Source organism: Nilaparvata lugens, chromosome 2, assembly GCF_014356525.2.
Source record: "Nilaparvata lugens isolate BPH chromosome 2, ASM1435652v1, whole genome shotgun sequence".
NCBI lineage: Eukaryota > Metazoa > Arthropoda > Insecta > Hemiptera > Delphacidae > Nilaparvata > Nilaparvata lugens.
The window spans coordinates 26,858,230-26,885,384 of NC_052505.1; the positions used below are offsets into that span (position 1 = coordinate 26,858,230).

General features: G+C 33.4%; 1 protein-coding gene across 1 annotated transcript; it reads left to right on the forward strand.

Moving 5' to 3' along the window:
* Positions 1-548: 548 nt before the first annotated feature.
* On the forward strand, positions 549-15,643 carry LOC111045783 (zinc finger protein 664). The gene is made up of 3 exons (XM_022331244.2): positions 549-841; positions 3,585-3,676; positions 13,755-15,643. Exons 2-3 carry the CDS (start codon positions 3,622-3,624, stop codon positions 14,903-14,905), a joined length of 1,206 nt encoding a protein of 401 aa, XP_022186936.1. The 5' UTR covers positions 549-841; positions 3,585-3,621; the 3' UTR covers positions 14,906-15,643.
* Positions 15,644-27,155: the final 11,512 nt, after the last annotated feature.

The window sequence follows — 27,155 nt, forward strand, 5'->3', positions numbered from 1 at the left end:
AATAATTCTATAGTCTGATTAACCCTATCTTCAGAGTAGATTATATATATAGTGATATCGGAGTATGGAGGAAATTCCTTTTCCTTTTGTATTATCTTTAACTATAGACAGAATGTCTATATAGTCAAAGGTATTATCCTTAAAATCCAAAATTTCAAAAAAACCTTGTGTATACAAGCTTGTTTGCCAAATCTCATCGAATTCTATAAACGCGTTTGGCCGTAATTACGTTACATAAGAAAATCATACATACAGAAGAAAATCCGAGTAAAAACATAGCTGCACCTCACTACGGTCAATAATTTTTTTGGTAAAGTGTACGGGGGGGGTTGAAGTGGTACTCAGTCGTTCCTATTTCCATCCATCAGACTTTTTCCGTGCGGTTGACTATAATAATATCTCAATAATATTCAAAATTGATAAATCATTTTCATATTTTGATTTAGGAATAATTCATTGTAAACATTTTTAAAAAACGCTTACCCAGAGCGCCAAAATGTCAGCGCATGCGTAGAAATTACGTTAGGCAGATGTGCTTCTGATTCCAAACTTGTTCTTGTTCTCTTTTTTGCTTGTTCTTGTTGTCGTCGGACAACAATGCAAATAAGGGTATAGGGTTATGCTTATTATCTTTTCAAATTTAGGTTGAAAAAATATCAGTAAAGGCTAGATAGGGTTGTGAATTAATTTTACGTAGAAAGATTTAGCTATCAAGAGTTACAGTAATTATCATCAATTCCTGTTCAAGTTTTATTTGTTTGGTTACAGATAAGATAAAATTGGGTTTGATGGACATTCAGACGTAAACGCTAACTAGGCTACATCATTAATTTTATAAGAGGTGAGCAAACATTTATAATTTATTGTTTTTCAAAGTGATAAGTTAAATGTAGTAAATGGAGTAGAGGTCCCACTTTAGAATAATAAGCCGCAAATTCAGCATTGGGACATTGTGACCTATATTTATATCACTGGAAAGGATCCTTAATTCCTCCTACACCCATGAACAGTTTATTGGATAGTTGGCATAAAGAATTCAAGATCGACTGAGTATAGTCCAAGATGAATTACTTAATCTCCTATGTAGTCAAATAATCAAAGATTGTTAGTGTTTACTTACAAGTTAGCCTACATGAGTTAGGCTAAAGTCTATGGTTCAGTACCGATATACCTGCATAAAATTTGAGTTATGTTTGTTAGGTTTTAATGGTAAGGATGTTAGGTTTTTGGTTTAGGATTGCAATATGCTGGAAGGGATTGGGGTCCAGGTTAAAGTATGTTTATTAATGTTTCAATGGTAAAATTATGGTTAGGAGGTTATGTCTTTGCTTTTAAATTGCAATTATATGCTGGAATGGATTAGTGATCAGATTCAATTTTCGACCCCTTCTTCAGCGGAAGGACCTACTGAAAAGCCCGGAGTGGAACTCACGTAAGTCACGAGTTGTGGGTGGAGGGACAAAACCTCACCACTTCTCAAAGAAAGGCGGCCATTTAGGCAAATCTTCTTGAGAGAGGTGAGACTTTTGACACTGCGAAGTCTCGGAGGGGCAAAAAGGAAAACCACAAGAGACCAGAGATGGGTAAAACTCCAGGCACAAATGTGGGTCATGAGGCTGAGTCAAGGGTGGCCGGGCGCCTTAGAGGTAACTTGGCAGCCCCTTCCTCAGCGGAAAGAACCTTCAAAGAAGGTCAGGAGTGTAACTCACGAGGACTAATCAATCTGAAGAGACTGCCAAGCATATCACACTGGATTGCGACAAGCAACCAGGTGATGAATGGGATGTCAACATAGGGAAAACTACTGGCTCTTGTAAAGGACACAGGTATTGGTTTGCCTAACTAACATACTACTTGAGAGCATAATAAGCTTCGGTTAACGTGTGGGGTTCTTTGAACCTTTTGATCCTTGAATCCGTCCCTTCAATAATAATAATAATCCTAACCAAAAATATGATGACAGGCAGTGGACCCTAGATATACGCTATTATATACTTCCACTGCAGGTTTTTGTGGCCTATATACTAGTTTCTCCCGCAACTTGCATTATGTTTTTTGTCTAGGCCTAAATTGTTGTTTTTTTTTAAACACAATATTAGCTGATCAATCTATTTAGTATAAAATGAGCGCTGCTATCCAGAGATTGCCAGTTTGATGTAAGGGTAAGCATTCCTGACCAGTAATTAGGAGGTGCCGGGTTTGATTCCCGGACTGACAAATAATTTTTGAATAGTAGCGCTCATAGTTTCCTCCTAGCTATTTGCCCTGTTGTCAATATTTACAGTAGCAGAAGTCTTTGGGGCGATTTACAACATTTAATTTATATTTTCGTTTAATAATAAATTTATTAATTAGCCTGATTAGCATTTGAATGAATGAAATATCTCAGTAATTTTCATGTGTTAGCCTATCAATTTTTTTCTTATACGAAAGACACTGTGACGTGTGGAAGAATTTATAAAGCCTACCTGACTCTGAAGTACGGTATGTCCCGTATTAAATTAGAATACCAGGCTGGGTCGACAGCGTGGTACCAGAGAGTGACCAGTGAAGTTCATGTATAAAGCACCAATGCAAGCTAACAGACACCAGCCGGCTGTCAAAGCCAGGTGTCTAGGGTGATCAACACAATGCGTCCCAATGTAATATAGGTCATGTTGCGCTCATTACTCAAGTCTCACCAACCGGGACACCAATTTCGGTCACCGGACACAAAGTTTTTGTTTGGTGTCTCATTCTGGTTGCAAGCTCGGTCACTACTTGTACACCATTGATCTTTCACTGGTATCCCACCTTGCTTTACACACGGTAGGCCTACCACTGTTGTCTCTCCGGTGTTCTAATTTTGGACGGGCCTTATACTAGTGACACCAGATTTGGTTTCAAGCCTGTCTCTTACTCGGAACACATTTCCTGTCTCACTGGTGAAACAGCTAGCTTTACTCACACACACCACTGGTATCCTGATGTAAAACAATTATACAGAGTGTTTTTGAACTCTCTATATTCTAGCAAATTGTTCCTAGGTAAGAAGAATATATCTATATATCATTTTCAAACTGACCGAAAGTCCTTAGTAACTCACAAAGCCGCCATTATGATTTTTTTATTGATAATGTCTTATACATTATTACATAAGAAAAACATAGGTATACGTATATGTGAATTTATACGATATGTATAAACATATGGAAATGAAACTTTGCACAAACATTTATGACAATAGTCTCGGCTACAAAAAAATGACAATTTTCAAATTTATAAATCAAAATGCGTTCGTTTTGAAATTCCAAAAAACGTTGATTTTACAAAAAAAATACGATATTAACTTTTTTTAGTAAATTTAATTACAAATTGATTCACACCTCATTGAACAAAAATATTAAGTGGGATATGGCAGCTTTAGTGACAGGTGACTGCTAGGCTTGTTGCTTAATATTCGGTTAATCTCTTGAACTTCCTTTTTAGAAATATTGTATTTCATGAACACACTCATCTCCTTTACATTAGTAATGGCACTCATTGAAACCTCGTTATTATTGCAATATTTCATTTTGTCTAACCCTTGAATTTTCTCTCTACAGATCATGTTCTGAGACAAATGGTGAAGTGTGCTCCAACATGGAAAAGATCGACACTTCTATGGTCAATTCTAAACCTCTTGAGTCTAATAAAGGTTGGTTCTTGTATTATGTTTATTTGAGCTAAAGACAATATGCAATAAATCGTCGCTACCTTAATTCATAACTTGTGGGACCGTTTTAATGTTCACGGCATGGCTTAAGTGATAGAGTAGACGTAACTGTCCAAACTTCGCTACGCCATCAAATGAAGAAGTCATTCTATTCTATTAAATTGACGAAATTTTAATCTCATAAATTATACAGCTTAAATAATCATTGTTATCCATATATTGTGACAATTATAATTTACCATGAAATGCTTGAAAAGATAAATATTAGAATCAAATTTATCAAGTCTAAATGATTGAGATTTATTTTTACATCATCAATTTCTAGAGAAGAGTGTAGTATGAAATGGAAATATAATATTGATAATACTTGAGTTGAATAATCATATTATATTTTTCTTCCTTTTGCTTTTACCTCCTTTTTGACTCTTTTTATTCTTCAATTACTTTCTGGCTCATTATTTTATCATGTTCTTCGAAGTATATTATGTTTAAAGCTGCTGTATCAAAAAAATTTAATGGCATTTTATTTGTGGCACTGAATAGGTGTAGTTATAAATTATAGCATTGTATTCAAAATAGTTATAGATTATAGCAGCCATGTAAATTGATACATGCTATTAATACAGTCTGATATGTTGCATGACATTGGCAGATTTACTTAACACATATTTGCCTTTACAACGCCAGTGTTGTAGGTGTAAAATAATTTTGCAAAAAAGTGCTGTATAATAATTTCTGAATAATTGTATCTTAAACCTGGTCCACACGCAACGATATATTGCACCAATCTGATCGGTACCGACCATATTGTTACAATAATTGGAGCGTATGGACGGAAGATTGATGCGATTGAGCGAGATTGATCGCGATATATCGGGGTTGAACGGTTGATCGAAAACTTGATCAACCTGGCAACGGTTGCACCAATCTGTAAAAATTGGAGTGACAGGTTGTAGCGTGTAGACAGTACTTGGTTCAGTTTTGGTTCATCCCTCAACACTCTCAGTAGTCTCACATGCGAAAACTTGTCTCTGTTGAGAAGCCAAGATCGTCACCACTTACTTCTTGGTTTGAATTGTCTCTTTCTCCCTAATTTCGCCAAACAAATTACATAGAGGGACCACAACAGTATCTCTTCCATGTTGAACATAATTGAAAGAAAGGAAAGAGGAAAGACCAACAAATTGCAAAGGAAGTTGGGCAAAAAATCTATGCATGTGGACGGAACGTCGATGTACAATTTATTGCAACTATTATTGGTGCAATCAGATTGCTGCGATCATATCGTTGCATGTGGACGAGGCTTTAAGGTCGCCCAAAAGTAATTTTTCTTTACTTCACCAAACTTTCTGCCAAGTCCTTTCGAATTACTGCAATTCTCACTAAAATGCCACTTGCATTACAATTTTTACACATCAAGTAAACCAACATTTATATAATAAATAATCTCTACAGAAAGAATAAAACTTTTCTAAATAATAATAAAATTATTATTGAAATATTGAATAAAAGTATTTGCAGTAGAATTGAATTAATCAACAAGCCGTAGGATCATTTTTTAAAAAAATCCTCTAGAACTAGCCGGCAGGCTAACTTCACTCGTCTTATCCATCTAGCCAGGGTCTCCGCCCCCTGGACCCCCGGGTGAATCATCTAGAATTGAGAAACAGCAGACTCACTTCGCTTGCCTGCATTCTTCATTTGAGCTGGCTTCCTCCCGTCAAATAGTCAAGTACAGACGTTTAGGCTTTTTCCAATTGACTGAGACAATGCAGAAAAACGCTGGAAAACGCCGATTTTGGTCTTATCGCTGGCGAACTTTTGAAGCTCTCTCTACAAAAAATCTTTCTCGCCCCACTTGTGTAATGAGCGGGTTCACGTGCGTCATATGGAGGCCGAAAGTGATTGTTTTCTGACCAGGCCGGTAAAATTTTTACGGCCCTAGGGCTGTAAAATAACCTTGAAGTCAGCTGATTCTGATTTGATGTGATCGTGTTTGCAAAATAGTTTATGAAACGGAATCAGTTTATGCTTCTAGAATTGAATAAAGTATTTTGCTATAAGATACTATCATTTTATTTGGATCAATGAAATACAAATAAGATATTATAAATTATTCAAATTCAATTTTCAGAGTATAATAGAATCTAACCTCAAACCTCATAGTACTTCGTTTATCATTAAATCTGGTGGATAATTTTGTAACTACTTGGGCAATATCCTTGGTGCTGAAAGTTTTTACAAAATAGTTTATGCTTCTAGAATTGAATAATATATTCTGCAATAAGATACTATCAAAGATTATATTATAAACTATTCAAATTCGATTATATTATATTTTTATTCTATATTTTGCCGTGCTACCAATTTTTCCTTAAACGGTTGGAATAGCATTTAACACCTATCACCTAAGGAAAGTTGTCGGCTCCAATAAAATAGATTCTTGATAAACTGTGAATGGATCTATTGCCTATGAATGAGAAATCCAGTTTTCAGAGCAAATTAACTTATAATCTTCAGATGAAAATTTTGGCAAAACACAGAAATATACAAAGAACAATAACTTACAAGCCTAATGATTTCAGAGTTATTACGAACTAAAAATACTTATCTAGTTTACAGTTGAAACACAGTGGCTAATGGCTTGACAATACAAACCACTAAATCTGACCAAAACAGCACAAAATTTTATATAAAACTCAATTTAAAACATTAATAAACGAAAATGATTTAGAGCAAAACTTTACAACACAAACATAGCCAGCCATTAGTTTCAGAAGAAGCAAAAAAGGGCTGAACAGGAAAAGCAAAGTTGAAAGTCACGAAAGACAACGCCCTGTTCAATATCGATCTCCACAGACACGTCAACACAACATTATAATTTACAAGTTTAGAATTCACATTCTACATCTGTTCTCAATAAAACTTTATTTTGAAAATGTTATTTTAAATTTTTTATACATATTCTATTTAAATAAACTGTTTATCCAGTAATTTGTTAACCCTGCCTCGGTGACATTATGGAACAATGCAACAAACATTTACGATAATAAATTCTCCATCAAAAAGTTTATCCATCTATTGATAACTCTGACATTTACTATAAAGTTCCATAGATCTCGAATTGAAGATTCGATTCAAATGTGAGAAGAAAAATGTAATATTACAAATACCCCCCTCTTGACATAAAAAAAATTTTACTGTTTGAAAATTTAAAGAAAAAATTTACATTGACCCTAATGAAAATTGTTGAAATTTAAATTCGAGAACAGTAACAATTTTTTCTAGAAAAACATTACATGTCATCCAAAAATATTGAAAATTATTATAAAAATCATCAATAGCGTTTGTTATATGTTTCCAAACAATATCTCAAAATATAGAATATCAATATTACTTTTGATTTAGCTTTATAATTTAAAGAAAAATATCTCAACAGAAAGTTTAATATGTAAAGAATAGTTTTTTTTTTTGAAATTGCACATAAATTTAATAGATAGAAAAATTCAATTTTTATTGCATAAAAAAAATTATGTATGTTGAATGAAAAATTTATTATTATTATTTATTTTTTAAATGAATTGATGAATTGTTACATTTAATTTTCACATAAAATTTCAATAAATCAAAAAATGTTCATTTCTTTCACTATTGATGCGGTTGATTTTATTGATGCACATTTTGGAAAACAGTCCGTTAAGGCACTTAGTATGATTTTCAGTTAAGTGTGACTCCAATGTGATGACGTTAAGTGTTGGGCTGATCTGGATGCACGTAGTGTTGGGCTGATACTTGTAGTCGACTGATGCATATCAAACTCGATACAGGTGACATCTCAGTTAGCATTGCTTCATGTTTGTAGTAGACGGCTGCATTCCAAACTTGATACCGGTGACATCTCAGTTAGCATTGCTTCATGTTTGTAGTAGACGGCTGCATTCCAAATTCAATACAGAGTCACATAAATTTTGTATCATATTTGTAATTATACAATATACATTTCAGGCTTGAAATGACAATGTAATTTGTTTTTTGGAAAAGAGATAGACGCTGCATACAGGATTAATTTAGGTGAGGATTAATTTAGGTAAGGTTTGGTTTTTTGATATTTTTCAGCTTTCAAGGTTTAGAGTTCTGCATACAGGAATAATTTAGGAGAGGATTTTTTGAATCAATTCTTTCATGATACTGTGACTGTTCTTCTGAATTCAAAGTTGCGAATGTGAACATGGATGACAATTACCTCCAGGTAATGCAGTAGTGTTGAAGTTTGAGATACTTGGTCAGCAATAGGCGTTGGCATTGCTATTGGCGTATGCTTTGGTGTCGGCTTTGGCATCGGCGTTAATATTGGCATTGGCGCAGGCATTGGCATTGGCATTGGCGCAGGCATTGACATCAGCACAGGCATCGGCGTTGATTTTGGTGTTGGCATCAGCATTGGCGCAGGCATTGGCATAGCTATTGGCATTGATTTTTGTTGTTGGCATTGGCGCAGATTTTGGCATTGGCGTAGCTATTGGCATTGGCGCAGGCATTGGCATTGATTTTTGTTGTTGGCATCAGCATTGGCGCAGATTTTGGCATCAGCATTGGCGCAGGCATTGGTGTAGCTATTGGCATTGATTTTTGTTGTCGGCATTGGCGCAGATTTTGGCATTGGCGTAGCTATTGGCATTGGCGCAGGCATTGGCGTAGCTATTGGCATTTTGGCGTAGTTATTAGTGTTAATATTGTTGTAGGTATTAGTGTAGGCATCAGCATTGGCACAGATTTTGGCATCAGCATTGGCGCAGATATTGGCTTCGGCGCAGGCATCGGCGTAGATATTGGCGTTGGCATCAGCACAGGCATCGGCGTAGATTTTGGCGTAGTTATTGGTGTAGGCCGCAGCGTTGATTTTGGCGTAGATATGTCACACTAGTTCGAAAATCACCCAAATGTTCTTAACACTCTTCATGGCGTTCACTTGTTGCTGATTTCGAGATTCACATGATAACTATTTCAATGTTAATGTCTGTGCTGTACCTGTTATCTTAAAATGCTTATAAACTAAGAAGAAAAACTTGATTAGGCTATCAATACAATCTAATACACATAAAAATTATTTTAAGTATCTATGAAATGGAAATTTGTTAACATCTTATTATACAGTCAGCAATACATAAATTGTGAATTATGGACATATCAATGATAAATTAAAAAAAAAAATCATTCATTTATTCACTGTTCAAATATCAACATTTTAATCCATTCTTCAAAATAGAAATATAATTTCATAACACCCTGTATCATTATCAAAATTGTAAAAAACAAACATCATAACAACACAACAAAAATTTAATTTCAATACATATTTCAATAATTTCAGACATTTGGTCTTCTATTCAATCATTTCATAATATATTTGCATTTCATTATTATTTAATATAACATTTCATTTATAGCATGTTCATTTCACATTTATGATTTATCATTCAGGGTTTCAAAATTATTTAGTTTTAATTTTGTTCAAAAATTGTATAAAAAGCAAATTATTTAATATTATTAATCATCGTTTGTTGGATACTATAGTTTATTTCGACTCTTCAATGTTCTAAACACAAACTACATTTCATGACAAAACTTTACTATCAAACATTAAACAAGAAACCATTCAAAACATATTCATCAGTAATCATCATTTTGCGTCTATGGCAATCAACATAAGTAATCAACACAAAAAATATTATCTCATTACTGCCTCTCTAAGTCATAACCTCTGTTATTCCTTCTTTAGGCAATAATGGGTTTCCATCTCAAAAAACAATCACATACCAGCAAAATTCTAATCAACAAACCCCACTAAAAATTCTACATACACTCCAGCATCCATTTCAAACGATAATCAATCATATCAAAATTTATAGAACAAACAGTTTTTAAAATTTGAAAAAAAAAAATATCAATTACAAAACACTTTAGAAAAATTTTAGCCTTTAACTCATTTCAATTGATAATATAACACAACGTTTTAAATTAAATCAATTATTTTTTAAAATAATTTAAAATTTAAAGACTGTATAATAAGTATAAACATTTCAAGATTATGATACAAAGATGATCAAGATGAAATACTGGGTAAATAAGTTCCCTAAAAAATACAAACAAGAGAAAAAGAAAACTGGGTAAATAAATTCCCTAAAACAATACAAAGAAGAGAAAGATTAATTAGAGCCTATCCTACATGTCAGTACTGAACTTTCATGAGGAAGTATATTTAATAAAATATACTACTATGGAATTTTGTAAATTCCAAGTATGACTCTAATTTGTTATAATTGTGAGCTATCACTCCCACAAAAACAACTGGTGAAGGAAAAAATGTTGACTATTGTGACTGGGTGGATAGTTCCTAGATGTCTGTAAGGCAATGTGATAGCAGACTCTAGTATCGGACCACAAAAACAAAAGTATGCAAAAGGTTTTACAAACATTTGATGTTGCAGTCATAAGGTTTTTATATCGCAAACAAGTAGGTCAGATAATCGAGTCCAGCCGTATGTGGTTCACGCCCACACCTCTAAAAAAATCACACCTACTTGTCTACCAAAAATCCAAAGTATTGGACAGCAAAGAAAAAATAAAATGCAAAATGGGTTAAAAGCCCAGAAGAAAACTATAACCTAATTACATATGGCTTATGGCACAATATGCAATGAAAGATGAGAACATGGGACAAAATTGCTCTGAAAAACCTAATTACCTAATATAATACCTAAAAAAAATAGACATGATTAAAATATGTAATACATGATGAAAAAATATACCACAAGCAAACAATTATTTACACAACAATGGATAGATTTTAGAAAAGTTAAGTTTTATCAACAAATTAAAGATTAGGAAAATAAGCTACTATTTTAACTTCCAAAATTATTTCAGAAAAAATACAAATTTAAATGACTATGGACAAGATTGGTTAAGATATGTATCATAGAAGAAATTTACTGAATATTACACAAAGACAGGAAAGAATTGAAATTTGAAAAGATCAAGGGCCAAGAAAATAGGCTACAGGAAAGAAAAAAGATACAATTATGGACTCTTACCATACGTAGTATTTACGGTCATTGCTATTCTGAATCCCGGCATGACACAGGATTCCTAATCATGTGTGTTGGGGAATACCCTTTCATCATTTGATTCACTGTCATCATCTTGTAAATAAGCAACTTGAAACAACCTTTGAATACTAACACATCAATGGTGACTTTGCGTTTTGTTTTCTTCAATAGCATGATTTTATTCATAGGTTCATTTGTTTCAACCAAGCAGTTTTGCCTACAAAAGTTAGTCATGTTCACTTGAGAATGCATAGCATACACCTTTTCAATTCTCAGTTGAAAGTTGAACTCATCAACTTGACTCAAAGCAACATTCATTTTGTTCACATTGTTCCTAACCTCCACAGAAACCTTTCTCATGTAATCATTCATTTTATTTATAGTTTTCCTAACCTTCAATGTAGCAATATTACTTTCATGATAGTTGACTTTCAGTGAAGACAACTCCCTACCTACTTCTTTATTCAATTCTACTATCTCACTAGGGTTGACTTTTTCAACAACAGTAACTTGGCCTACATTGTCAGAAACTTGAATGAGTTGATCCTGTATCTTAACACTACTATCATCCTGCTTCAATTTGTTTTCATCTTTCAATGTTTCATGTGCATTTTTCAATAGAAGGTTTATACTAACCTGCTCTAGTCTAATGCTAGTACATTCTTGCTTCATATCATCAAACCTAGCATTTTGATTTTTAAACATTTGGTCTAACTTAGCATTTTGCTTATCAAATTTAGCATTTAACTCATCAAATCTAGCATCTAGCTTATCAAACCTTTGTGTTAAGAATGCTATAAGATTCAGATCATTTTTAATGTTTGCCATTTTGTAATATGCACTGATTCATTAAAACTTGATCTCTCTTGAACCGACTTCCCACTCAGCAACAAACCATTCATAACCTATCAAGATATCTATCCACTAATAATTTCTATAACCAGGGATTTCATGGTGTACCATTTGGGACATATTTATTTTGTAATTCTGTCCCACCACAGGGGTAACATTTGCCGTGCTACCAATTTTTCCTTAAACGGTTGGAATAGCATTTAACACCTATCACCTAAGGAAAGTTGTCGGCTCCAATAAAATAGATTCTTGATAAACTGTGAATGGATCTATTGCCTATGAATGAGAAATCCAGTTTTCAGAGCAAATTAACTTATAATCTTCAGATGAAAATTTTGGCAAAACACAGAAATATACAAAGAACAATAACTTACAAGCCTAATGATTTCAGAGTTATTACGAACTAAAAATACTTATCTAGTTTACAGTTGAAACACAGTGGCTAATGGCTTGACAATACAAACCACTAAATCTGACCAAAACAGCACAAAATTTATATAAAACTCAATTTAAAACATTAATAAACGAAAATGATTTAGAGCAAAACTTTACAACACAAACATAGCCAGCCATTAGTTTCAGAAGAAGCAAAAAAGGGCTGAACAGGAAAAGCAAAGTTGAAAGTCACGAAAGACAACGCCCTGTTCAATATCGATCTCCACAGACACGTCAACACAACATTATAATTTACAAGTTTAGAATTCACATTCTACATCTGTTCTCAATAAAACTTTATTTTGAAAATGTTATTTTAAATTTTTTATACATATTCTATTTAAATAAACTGTTTATCCAGTAATTTGTTAACCCTGCCTCGGTGACATTATGGAACAATGCAACAAACATTTACGATAATAAATTCTCCATCAAAAAGTTTATCCATCTATTGATAACTCTGACATTTACTATAAAGTTCCATAGATCTCGAATTGAAGATTCGATTCAAATGTGAGAAGAAAAATGTAATATTACAATATATATGAGAATGATTGTTTATTAGGCATTTCCAAAAGCAAAACTGGAAGGTCATAGAACTAGCTCTGAAGTCATCTGAATATCAGGAAATTGTCAAAGTATTTTTATTTTTATTCTGATTTGTCTAAATAACCTGAAAGATTATGTTGAATTATGTTTTAATATGGGAGGTTGAGCTTATACTTTTTTATTCTTTCAAATGACAATAAAATTATATTATGTCAACAATGCTTGTTGTCGTCAACTGCGGAAGTTTAGGTTAGAAGTACTATCCTACTCTGAAAATCCTACTCAATCTTTTCTAGAAGAGAAATCTTTTCTAAACCAATTTCAAGCCGTAAATGTCTCATTTTCGGCCCTAGGTGCGAAATATACTATTAGACCCTAGTTGAGCATCTGTACGTTACTCTACGTTTCCTGTCAATTAGTCAATGAAAAACTAGTAATATTAAGTGTTGTTTAATAAAAAATGTATGTATATAAAAATCATTCCTCACGTAGAGAATGATTTGAGAATCAATTATTGTATTTCAGTCCAGTTCTTCATCTGGAACAAATAATGTACAGAACTTACATAACATTCATATTCGCCCTTTCAAGTACCAATCTAGTGAAGCCTGCTTGAAAAACCGCGAGGTCCAGAGTTTAGACTTTCAAGTTCAATCTTTTATGGAAGCCCTGTGACAGAATCTTCTTCTTCTATACAACGCCTGTCCTCGATCCTCGACTGTTCAGCCATTAGAGCCTCGCTTTTTTCTGTAGTGCTCTTTTCCTCTTCGAGAGCATTACACCTAGGCAAATGGTCGTCTGTTCCCTCTTCATCGTTGCACAAAGGGCAGATTGGTGAGACTGTAAGTCCTATCCTGTGTAGATGGCTCTGGAGATGGCCGTGTCAGGTTTTCATCCAGAATATAGCAACAGCTATACTCCTTGGCAAAGTAGGAGGGATGGCATTTGTTGTGATTGATTCTATCTTTTGCCAGTAGCTGGAGCCTCCCAAGATGATTGTACTTCCTCTTGATGTATCAATGCGACTTGGCAGAATCTGTAAGACTTGAATCTTGAATATTATTTATTTATTCATTCATCTATTTTTTCAATCACAACTCTCTCTTGTTTCTTTACAGACTGCAGTGTAAAGGCTATGACTAGCAAAGGAGCATCATCCATTGATGGAGAACTGGACTCTGAATCTATTCCAGCAGAGCAAGGGGATGCAACTGTATCAATCAGTGATTTTTCTTCACTTTTTGCTGTCACAAATGACAAGCAGCTGCCATTCAACTGTCAAATCTGCCACAGAGGATTCTTGTATGAAAGCGGTTTGAATAATCATGTGCTAATCCACACTGAAAACAAGTTGAAGTGTGAATATTGTGATAAAAGTTTCATAGGCATGAAAAGGTTTAATAGACACTTACAAATGCACACCGGAGAAAAGCCATTTAAATGTGACATTTGTGATAAACGTTTCCCATTTGTACAAAATTTGAGAGTTCATACCAAGTCACACTTTATAGAGAAATGTGTACATAGGTGCGACATATGTCAAAGAACATTTAGACATAAAAGTCACTTGACCGATCATATCAGGAGCCACACCAAAGAGAAACCTTTCAAGTGCCAGTTTTGTGAAAAAAGTTTTGCAAGCACAAGTAATTTGTACTCTCATGTCAGAAATCACACTGGCTCCAAGCCTTTCAAGTGTCAATTTTGTGACAAATGTTTTGCACACAAAGCTAATTTGCATGCTCATATTATGTATCACTCTGGTTTGAAGCCTTTCAAATGTGATATTTGTGGAAAAAGTTTCTCGCACAAGAGTCACATGAAGTTACATCGTATGATCCATACTGGTGACAAACCAATTAAATGTGAAATGTGTGATAAAAAATACACATGTAACAGTCAGTTGATAGTACATATGAGATCGCACTCAGGAGAAAAGCCTTACAAGTGCAATGCTTGTGGCAAGTGTTTCACCCAATCAGGTCATCTGACCAAACATTTCAACAGGACTCACGCTATTGAGGAATTGGTCGAATGTCAAATTGATGATTCCCCACAGAAAGATAATTCAAAAGATGATACTAATAGTACTCACACTGAGGAGCAACTGTTTGTATGTGAACTTTGTGGAAAGGTGTTCACGCAAAAAGATCATTTGCATGATCACACGAAAACTCACACTAAAGATGACTATTTCAAGTGTGATTTGTGCAGTGAAGTTTTCTCAGAGAAGAGCAAATTGAATGATCATATAACTGTACATATATAGTATAGTATAGTCAGAAGAATGTAAACATTACTATCAGATCCCAAAACATCCTCAATTGCAATTTTCAGCTTTCCAAAACTTTTAAGTATTGTTAATTTTCGTATCACACATTCAGATTCAGATTAAATTTCATTTAGAAATCAATGTAATGATGTATTTTGTTATTATACACTATATTATATATAGCTCACTTATTTTATAGTCTGCAGAACGCTATATTTATTAATAATTGTGAAGTATTTTCACTTTTGCAGTTCTTCCTATATTTATTTATGTATATGACTCTAATAACAGTTTCCTCTTCATTCAATCTACTATTTCATACATTTATTTCAAAATATTATCTTTGTTATGCCATTGACATACTTTTGACAGATGACTGTCATTCATAAGGAACTCTCTATTCAAGAAATTGAGAAAAAGTCTGTAAGAATAATTTAGGCTGTTGAAAACCCTGTTTCTCCAGTTGAAGACATTTATATTTAGAAGATATTTGTTGATAGAGTATGTTTGTATATAACTCAACTTTTTAATTAATCAACTTTGATTTGTTCAATTTAAAGTATTGATTTTTAGAATAATATTCTATTTTATTGCAGTAATGTATTGAAATGGACACCTGTTCAATAGTTCAGAGTTTCCAGTCCATGGCCAGCAAACCAGCACATGCTAAATAGACTAAATTATGTTCAACATTTAAATGAAGGACGCTTTTCAATATAAACGGTTGAGAGAAAACACTATTGATTCATCATTGAAGGAGAGGCGTGTTCATTAGCTTCATCTGAAGTGCCCTCTTAAAACTTTCATCCTCCTGCTCACGTACCTACGTACTAAATGGCATCCTGTTAGGAATCTTCAGTGCACTGAAAACCCCCAAAATGGCGGCTGTGTGAGTGAATAAGGATTTTCGGACAGTTTGAAATTGAAAATGATATTTTGATATGTTTCGTATCCAGGAACAATGCACTAGAATATTGGTAGAGAGTTCGGAAACACGGTATAGTTAAACACACTGTTTGCAACAGGGAAGCTGCAGTGTTACATCAATATAGTCTGGTCTGAGGTAGGCTACATTAATGTCATCCCGTCATCTTAGACAAGTACAATAATTTATTGTGTCTATCCAAACTCTCCTGAAAGCTATGCAAGTCTCTTATCGACAGCAACAAGTTGAAAATCCTTTTGGATTTTTGGTGTGAGTTTTGAATTAACTCTAGATATTGAGTTTATGTAGAGTTTTTCACTCTAGATATACAAATAACTGTTGTGTATGAGATATTAAGGGCCGGTTTCCGAGCTTGGGATTTGGCCAAGTTCTAGACTTCAAACATCCAGAAACATCCTGGAGTCAGAAAATTGGCTTTCGGAAACGTGCATAGTTGTAGTCATTGTACACAAAATAAAATAAAGAGAACATAGTGTAAAGTTTCATCTATTTTGAATTATTTAGGAATGCTTAATTTTGTCAAAGAAAAACGTTTCCAATGATAGAAATGAGAAAATAAATATTGTTATAAAACTGCAACTACGCTCCGTTCCGGAAAGCCAATTTTCTGACTCCAGCTGTTTAAGCAGGGAACCCACTATGCCGTCACCGTCAGTCGCCGCCTTCACTGTATTTTTCCAGCGATAACCCACTTGCCCGTCTGGTTAGCTCCGTCAGAAACTGGAGCTAACCAGAAGAAATGCATCAGTTGCAATGGAGAGTTCATCAGACGAGGCATTGCTAGTAATAGCCGCAGCATGTGCTGAAGAAGAAGAGAGAAACGGAGGAAGCATAGGTACTAGGTGCACGAAATCTTCAGAAGAAGAAACGAATATGGTGAATTTCATCATTTGTTTGACGACTTGAAAAAAGACGATGCTAAGTTATTTTTATATTATTTCCGCATGACTCCAAAGAAGTTCTACGAATTGATCGAGTTACTGAAATTCCCAGTGAAACACAGTAACTTCTGTGAGGTCATTGGTCCTGAGGAGCGGCTGGGCTTCACACTGAAGTAGGTAAATTTATAAATGTCATGTTACTTCTCCCATCATCGTGTGATTTGACAAATGGCCAAAACTTTGATTTCATAATTTCGCTTACAGAATAATATTAGTAAATAACTTACCTGACATGGTATCAAACTTTTCTGAGATTTCCTGCCAAGCATTATCTTTCTTCCTGTTGTCGTGATAACTATTATCACTAGTATTATACAGGAAGGGATACTCCCTAATAGCCTCTATCAACATTTCGTCCGTACTCATCGCTCACAGAACAAAGGCGCACTACAACAAAACACTGGCGATGTGACTTCACTGATAGTTGAATGTTGATTGGAAGAATGATAAAAAACGGACCGGCTATCCGGCAAGAATGCCCCAAACAGCAATGGTGGCCGACGGTGACTGATGGACTCGGTCGTGGCCGGTGACGGACGGGTATAGTGGGTTGCCGTTCGTTCAAAACAATGCAAAGCAATGTTACCGGTACACAACGGTGACGGTCGGTGCCGGACGGCGTCTGACGATGACGGCATAGTGGGTTCCCTGCTTTAAAGTTTAGAACTTAGCTAAATCCCGAGCTCGGAAACCGGCCCTAAAGGTAGACGCACACAGATCGTCATCGGACGGACGGGACGGATCGGATTATTAGATTTGATGCATTGTTTTCAATTAGAGTGCCCATACTTATCCGCATCCGTATAGGTATGCGCACTCCAATTGAAAACAATGCATCAAATCTAATCGTCCGATGCGTGCCGTCCGTCCGATGACGATCTGTGTGCGCCTACCTTAAAGGTACATTTTCGTTTGTGCGTAAACTTCCGCAGTTGACGAAGACAAGCATTATTGACATTCATATTGTCCAAATTTAAAGTTTACTAAAACAGCTGATCAAATAAATATTCATTTGTGTTTATTATTCAAGCATCAAAACATTTCTAATAATATCAACATAATATTATGTTTATGGCATACCGGTATATGGTTATAATATGCTTATGTAATATGCATAATATGTTTATATGGCATAATATATTATTATTGCAATTTAAAAGTATAAAAAAATATTAACTCAACCTCCCCCATTAAAACATATTATTGAACATATAATCTTTTAGGCTATTTACACAAGTTGAAATCTACCCAATCTGAAATCCTCACCCTGTCGTGATGGACGATGGCATTTATGCACAAATAAAAACCCAGCTTAAGCCGTTATCTCGGAATTTTCACCCATTTATGAAGGCAACAGGAATTGGAGGAAATGAAATTGAGTGCCGGTTAAATTTTAATCGTGATTAATTCCACGAAAACCAATCATAGAAGCCGTCTTTTCAAAAAAGCGTTCTCTGATTGGTTCTCATGGAATTAATCACGGTTAAAATTTAACCGGCTTTTGTGCAACCGGGCCTGAGACCCTCCCAAACAGTTGATTCAAGATCATTGGAAGTCCGTGAGGAAATGAATTACACTATTGAATGTAATTTTATTTCCACACTTTTGCCAAGTGCTTATAATTGACGACCAACGGGAGAGTGTGCATACCAGTGCATAGAGAAGAATCTCTCTTACTTTGTGGAATTTGTGGCTCGTTTTCACTACTCTTGTCTTCTCATGGAGGATTCAAGATAGAAATAAAGTGAGGTCCACGTTATAATGGCAGTGTTTGATTAGCAATATTATATTGCTATGAGCTATCCTTGTCTATCATATAACAAAGCCAATAGCGCTATTTCTTTCTCGCTTTGTTCTGTTGGGAGATCGTTTTTAACAATGTGGAAATATAATTAATTAACAAAATCTTGATTATTAAATCATTGAAAAATATAATTTCTTGCTTCATAGAATACAAATGATTATTTTGAATGAGAATGAACAGTTAATTGACCGAACATAGTGATGTCTATGTTTTAACTGAGTTTTTCTTTTGTAATAGCCAAACGCGCTGATAGAACTCGATGAAATTTGTCAGGAATATTCCTTTTTCAACTGCGCGTCGATGTATACACAAGGTTTTTTGTAATTTTGCATTAAAATTAAATTCACATGAAAATTTTTTTTGAAAAGAGGGGCATTTGTAATGTTACAGTTTTATATTGGTTTACCAAGTAAACAGCTGGTTTGGTTAAACTTATATGAAATCAAATGTAATTAATTTTGTTTGTTTGTTATATTTAAATTTGATTGAAAACGCTTCATTCTATCTTTGATGTTCGTGAATTCAATTTGTAATAATAATATTGAAAATAAAAGAATAAGTTTTAAAAAGAGAGTAATGTTTGTTTAAAATTCACACAAACTCTCTGATAAAAGATTTTTTTTTTAAATTTCATCTAAATACCGTATTATATTGCTATGAGCTACGGTATCCTTGTTTATCATTCAACAAACCCAATAGCACTATCTCTTTCTTGCTTTGCTCTGTTGTGAGATTGTTTTTAACAATGTAGAAATATAATTAATTAACAAAATCTTGATTATGAAAATTCATTATGCAATAATTGAAAAATATGATCTCTTGCTTGATAAAATACAAATGATTTTTGAACGAGAATGAACAGTTAATTGACTGAACCACAAAGTAGGAGGAATCTTCTCTGTGACTCTTCTCTGTGACTGAACTGTATACTATAACTATGTTAGTATACTAACTATGTTAGTATACTAACTATACTATGTTAGTATAGAGTTCACTGGCTTTAACTAGGTTTTTCTTTTGTCTGTCTGTATGTAACAGGATTATGGTCAAAGGCGCTGATGAAATTCGATGAGATTTGGCAGGAATATTCCTTTTCCTACAGATACCTTGAAAAGTGACAATTTCTGCACTCATTGCAGGCTGCAAAGAATCACTTTTCCGCTCTAGTGCGCAAAGTATTACTTTGCGTACTCCAGATTTGCAGCATGACAACGCAAAATAGTTTGTAGGTTATATTGAGCACCAGTGCAACAAACCACTCTCGGTTAATCAAACTTAAGCTGGTAACAATGTCTGTGGTTAGATAAGAATCATCAATGGCTGTATGGCTACATATTTATGATAAAATCCCATTTCTATTGACAGTAATAATTATTTCAACAACTCCAAGACCTCACTATATCTCTTTCACGCATTGCAAGGTTGCCACATCGTTTATCAACAATGTAGAAATTCAACTAATTGACAAAATAGGGCTAAGGGTTAGGTTTTATTTAGATTATATTTAATAATGTTTCATAAGGATAGGTTAGGTTTTTGCTTTGAAATTGCAATATGCTAGAAGGGGCTAGGGTCTAGGTAGAGAGTTATGTTTTTGTTGTTTCAAAGGTGAAAGGATAGGTTAGGGGGTTAGGATTTTGCTTTGGAATCCAAAGTATTGAATGTGAAAGGGTTAGGGATTAGGTTATTTCAAGTTAATAATGTTTCATAAGGCTAGGTTAGGTTTTTGCTTTAAAATTGCAATATGCTAGAAAGGGCTAGAGTACAGGTAGAATTATGGTTTTTGATATTTCAAAGGTGAAAAGATAGGCTAGGGCGTTAGGATTTTGCTTTGAAATTGCAACATGCTGGAAGGGATTATGGGTTTTCAAGATTTATGTTTATTAATGTTTCAAATATGAAAGGGGAGGTTAGGGGGTTAGGTTTTTGCTTTGAAATGACAATATGCTGACTTAGTTATAGTGTTTTTCAACATTAGTTAAATGAAAACCGTTATATTTTATTAATTACATTATTGATAATTACTCTTACTTTTATTGAATGAAATGATGATATTGATTATTATATCGAATTTATTGATAAATCATCATTGGATAATAATATCATCATCAAAATGGAAAGACGGCTCCAGTTATGGGCTCGGTAACCATCATCACAAAGAACGTTACATTCAAAGATCTGACCACAGAATTAATAATAGCACAGAAGGCTAATGGAATAGGACTATCTGTTCATGCGTAATCGAGTAGTTCCTTTGCCAGATTGTAGATAGCGCGCAGAACCCTACTCCGGTCTCGCTCACCCCCCTTCCGCACTCGATCCTCACAACAACTCTTATCACCCACTCCACTCACTCCACTGACAGGTAGTCGCCCCTCACTCCTTCACACTATCACACACACACACATTATAGGAGATTTCTCTGATCTGACTGAATGGAACGGGAAAAAACCGTTACTAACGCATATGCGATAAGGTGTTGTCTGAGACCGAGAGTGGTTTGTGTGGGGCCGCGGAATTGGAAATATCTGGAACTCAAAATATCAATGTTAAATTAATGTCCTATGCTTGAAAACTGTTGCTGGGTGGAACTCCGAATATTTGTCAGACAGCGGAATTGGAAATATCCGGAACTCGAAATATGTGGCGCAGGCATTGGCATTGATTTTTGTTGTTGGCATCAGCATTGGCGCAGATTTTTGGCATTGGCGTAGCTATTGGCATTGGCGTAGCTATTGGCATTGGCGCAGGCATCGGCATTGATTTTTGTTGTTGGCATCAGCAGAGGCATCGGCGTAGATTTTGGCATAGTTATTGGTGTAGGCCGCAGCGTTGATTTTGGCATAGATATGTCACACTAGTTCGAAAATCACCCAAATGTTCTTAACACTCTTCATGGCGTTCACTTGTTGCTGATTTCGAGATTCACATGATAACTATTTCAATGTTAATGTCTGTGCTGTACCTGTTATCTTAAAATGCTTATAAACTAAAAAGAAAAACTTTGATTAGGCTATCAATACAATCTAATACACATGAAAACTATTTTAAGTATCTATGAAATTGAAATTTGTTAACATCTTATTATACAGTCAGCAATACATAAATTGTGAAATATGGACATATCAATGATAAATTTTAAAAAAAATTCATTTTCATCTATTCACTGTTCAAATATCAAAATTTTAATCCATTCTTCAAAATAGAAATATAATTTCATAACACCCTGTATCATTATCAAAATTGTAAAAAAACATCAGATTATCACAACAAAATTTAATTTCAATACATATTTCAATAATTTCAGACAATTGGTCTTCTATTCACAATCATTTCATAATATATCTGCATTTCATTATCATTTAATATAACATTTCATTTATAGCATTTATAGCAAGTTCATTTCACATTTATGATTTATCATTCAGGGTTTCAAAATTATTTAGTTTTAATTTTGTTCAAAAATTGTATAAAAAGCAAATTATTTAATATTGTTAATCATCGTTTGTTGGATACTATAGTTTATTTCGACTTTTCAATGTTCTAAACACAAACTACATTTCATGACAAAACTTTACTATCAATCATTAAACAAGAAACCATTCAAAACATCAATAATATTTTGCTTCAAAGGCAAACAATATTCATAAGTAATCATCATTTTGCATCTATGGCAATCAACATTATTAATCATTATTTTGCATCTATGGCAATCAACATTATTAATCAACACAAAAAATATTATCTCATTACTGCCTCTCTAAGTCATAACCTCTGTTATTCCTTCTTTAGGCAATAATGGGTTTCCATCTCAAAAAAACAATCACATACCAGCAAAATTCTAATCAACAAACCCCACTAAAAATTCTACATACACTCCAGCATCCATTTCAAACGATAATCAATCATATCAAAATTTATAGAACAAACAGTTTTAAAATTTGAAAAAAATATCAATTACAAAACACTTTAGAAAAATTTTAGCCTTTAACTCATTTCAATTGATAATATAACACAACGTTTTAAATTAAACCAATTATTTTTTAAAATAATTTAAAATTTAAAGACTGTATAATAAGTATAAACATTTCAAGATTATGATACAAAGATGATCAAGATGAAATACTGGGTAAATAAGTTCCCTAAAAAATACAAACAAGAGAAAAAGAAAACTGGGTAAATAAATTCCCTAAAACAATACAAAGAAGAGAAAGATTAATTAGAGCCTATCCTACATGTCAGTACTGAACTTTCATGAGGAAGTATATTTAATAAAATATACTACTATGGAATTTTGTAAATTCCAAGTATGACTCTAATTTGTTATAATTGTGAGCTATCACTCCCACAAAAACAACTGGTGAAGGAAAAAAATATGTTGACTATTGTGACTGGGTGGATAGTTCCTAGATGTCTGTAAGGCAATGTGATAGCAGACTCTAGTATCGGACCACAAAAACAAAAGTATGCAAAAGGTTTTACAAACATTTGATGTTGCAGTCTTAAGGTTTTTATATCGCAAACAAGTAGGTCAGATAATCGAGTCCAGCCGTATGTGGTTCACGCCCACACCTCTAAAAAAAAAATCACACCTACTTGTCTACCAAAAATCCAAAGTATTGGACAGCAAAGAAAAAATAAAATGCAAAATGGGTTAAAAGCCCAGAAGAAAACTATAACCTAATTACATATGGCTTATGGCACAATATGCAATGAAAGATGAGAACATGGGACATAATTGCTCTGAAAAACCTAATTACCTAATATGATACCTAAAAAAAAATAGACATGATTAAAATATGTAATACATGATGAAAAAATATACCGCAAGCAAACAATTATTTACACAACAATGGATAGATTTTAGAAAAGTTAAGTTTTATCAACAAATTAAAGATTAGGAAAATAAGCTACTATTTCAACTTCTAATATTATTTCAGAAAAAATACAAATTTAAATGACTATGGACAAGATTGGTTAAGATATGTATCATAGAAGAAATTTACTGAATATTACACAAAGACAGGAAAGAATTGAAATTTGAAAAGATCAAGGGCCAAGAAAAATAGGCTACAGGAAAGAAAAAAGACACAATTATGGACTCTTACCATACACTGTGTAGCGATTATGCTATTCTGAATCCCGGCATAACACAGGATTCCTAATCATTGTGTGTTGGGGAATACCCTTTCATCATGTGATTCATTGTCATCATCTTGTAAATAAGCAACTTGAAACAACCTTTGAATACTAATACATCAATGGAAACTTTGCGTTTTGTTTTCTTCAATAGCATGATTTTCTTCATGGGTTCATTTGTTTTAACAAAGCAATTTTGCTCACAAAAGTCAATCATGCTCACTTGAGAATGCATTACATACACCTTTTCAATTCTCAGTTGAAAGTTGAACTCATCAACTTGACTCAAAGCAACATTCATTTTGTTCACATTGTTCCTAACCTCCACAGAAACCTGTCTCATGTAATCATTCATTTTATTTACTGTTTTCCTAACTTTCGATGTAGTAATCTGATCCATAGAAACATTTGATTTGTTTACTGTTTTCCTAACCTTCAATGTAGCAATAGTACTTTCTTGATAGTTGACTTTCAATGAAGACAACTCCCTACCTACTTCTTTACTCAATTCTACTATCTCATTTGGGTTGACTTTTTCAACAACAGTAACTAGGCCTACATTTTCAGAAACTTGAATGAGTTGATCTTGTAACTTAACACTACTATCATCCTGCTTCAATTTGTTTTCATCTTCATCTTCATCTTTCAATGTTTCATGTGCACTTTTCAATAGAAGGTTTATACTAACCTGCTCTAGTCTTATATTAGTACATTCTTGCTTCAGATCATCAAACCTAGCATTAAACTTAGCATTTTGCTCATCAAATCTAGCATTTTGTTCATCAAATCTAGCATTTTGTTCATCAAATCTAGCATTAAACTTAGCATTTTGCTCATCAAATCTAGCATCTAGCTTATCAAACCTTTGTGTTAAGAATGCTATAAGATTCAGATCATTTTTAATGTTTGCCATTTTGTAATATGCACTGATTCATTAAAACTTGATCTCTCTTGAACCGACTTCCCACTCAGCAACAAACCATTCATAACCTATCAAGATATCTATCTACTAATAATTTCTATAACCAGGGATTTCATAGTGTACCATTTGGGACATATTTATTTTGTAATTCTGTCCCACCACAGGGGTAACATTTGCCGTGCTACCAATTTTTCCTTAAACGGTTGGAATAGCATTTAACACCTATCAACCAAGGACAGTTGTCGGCTCCAATAAAATAGATTCTTGATAAACTGTGAATGGATCTATTGCCTATGAATGAGAAATCCAGTTTTCAGAGCAAATTAACTTATAATCTTCAGATGAAAATACACAAAATACAGAAAGAGAAAATATCTTAAGACTAATTATTTCAAGTAACTACGAACTAAAATACTTATCTAGTTTACAGTTGAAACATAGTGGCTATTGGCTTGACTATACAAACAGCAAATTATGCACAAAAATTTATATAAAACTCAATTTAAAACATTAATAAATTCACTTAAACAGACAATAATTCAGAGCACAAAATTACACAAGCAACAGCCAGCCATGTTTTCAGAAGAAGGGCTGAACAGGAAAAAAAACATAAGTTGCCAGTCATGAAAACAACGCCCTGTTCAATATCGATCTCCACAGACACGTCATCAAAAAATTATAACTTATAAGTTTAGAATTCACATTCTACATCTGTTCTCAATAAAACTTTATTTTGAAAATGTTATTTTAAATTTTTATATATATCTCGATTTAAATAAACCTTTTATCCAGTAATATGTTAACCCTGCCTCGGTGACACCATGGAACAATGCAACAAACATTTACGATAATAAATTCTCCGTCAAAAAGTTTATCCGTCTATTGATAACTCTGACATTTACTATAAAGTTCCATAGATCTCGAATTGAAGATTCGATTCCAATGTGAGAAGAAAAATGTAATATTACAGTTTATATGGCATAATATATTATTATTGCAATTTAAAAGTATAAAAAAATATTAACTTTAACTCAACCTCCCCCATTAAAACATATAATCTTTTAGGCTATTTACACAAGTTGAAATCTACCCAATCTGAAATCCTCACCCTGTCGTGATGGACGATGGCATTTATGCACAAATAAAAACCCAGCTTAAGCCGTTATCTCGGAATTTTCACCCATTTATGAAGGAACAGGAATTGGAGGAAATGAAATTTCAAAAAACATTGGTTCTCATGGAATTAATCACGGTTAAAATTTAACCGGCTTTTGTGCAACCGGGCCTGAGACCCTCCCAAACAGTTGATTCAAGATCATTGAAAGTCCGTGAGGAAATGAATTACACTATTGAATGTAATTTTATTTCCACACTTTTGCCAAGTGCTTATAATTGACGACCAGTGGGAGAGTGTGCATACCAGTGCATAGATAAGAATCTCTCTTACTTTGTGGAATTTGTATTTGTGGCTCGTTTTCACTACTCTTGTCTTCTCATGGAGGATTCAAGATAGAAATAAAAGTGAGGTCCACGTTATAATGGCAGTGTTTGATTAGCAATATTATATTGCTATGAGCTATCCTTGTCTATCATACAAAAAAGCCAATAGCGCTATTTCTTTCTCGCTTTGTTCTGTTGCGAGATCGTTTTTAACAATGTAGAAATATAATTAATTAACAAAATCTTGATTATTAAATCATTGAAAAATATAATTTCTTGCTTCATAGAATACAAATGATTATTTTGAACGAGAATGAACAGTTAATTGACCGAACATAGTGATGTCTATGTTTTAACTGAGTTTTTCTTTTGTAATAGCCAAACGCGTTGATAGAACTTGATGAGATTTGTCAGGAATATTCCTTTTTCAACTGCGCGTCGATGTATACACAAGGTTTTTTGTAATTTTGCATTAAAATTAAATTCACATGAAAATTTTTTTTTAAAAGAGGGGCATTTGTAATGTTACAGTTTTATATTGGTTTACCAAGTAAACAGCTGGTTTGGTTAAACTTATATAAAATCAAATGTAATTAATTTTGTTTGTTTGTTATATTTAAATTTGATTGAAAACGCTTCATTCTATCTTTGATGTTCGTGAATTCAATTTGTAATAATAATATTGAAAATAAAAGAATAAGTTTTAAAAAGAGAGTAATGTTTGTTTAAAATTCACTCAAACTCTCTGATAAAAAGATTTTTTTTTAAATTTCATCTAAATATTATATTGCTATGAGCTATCCTTGTTTATCATTCAACAATCCAATAGCACTCTCTCTTTCTTGCTTTGCTCTGTTGTGAGATCGTTTTTAACATGGTAGAAATATAATTAACAAAATCTTGATTATGAAAATTCATTATGCAATAATTGAAAAATATGATCTCTTGCTTGATAAAATACAAATGATTTTTGAACAGTTAATTGACTGAACATAGTGAGGTCTGCTTTAACTAGGTTTTTCTTTTGTCTGTCTGTATGTAACAGGATTGTGGCC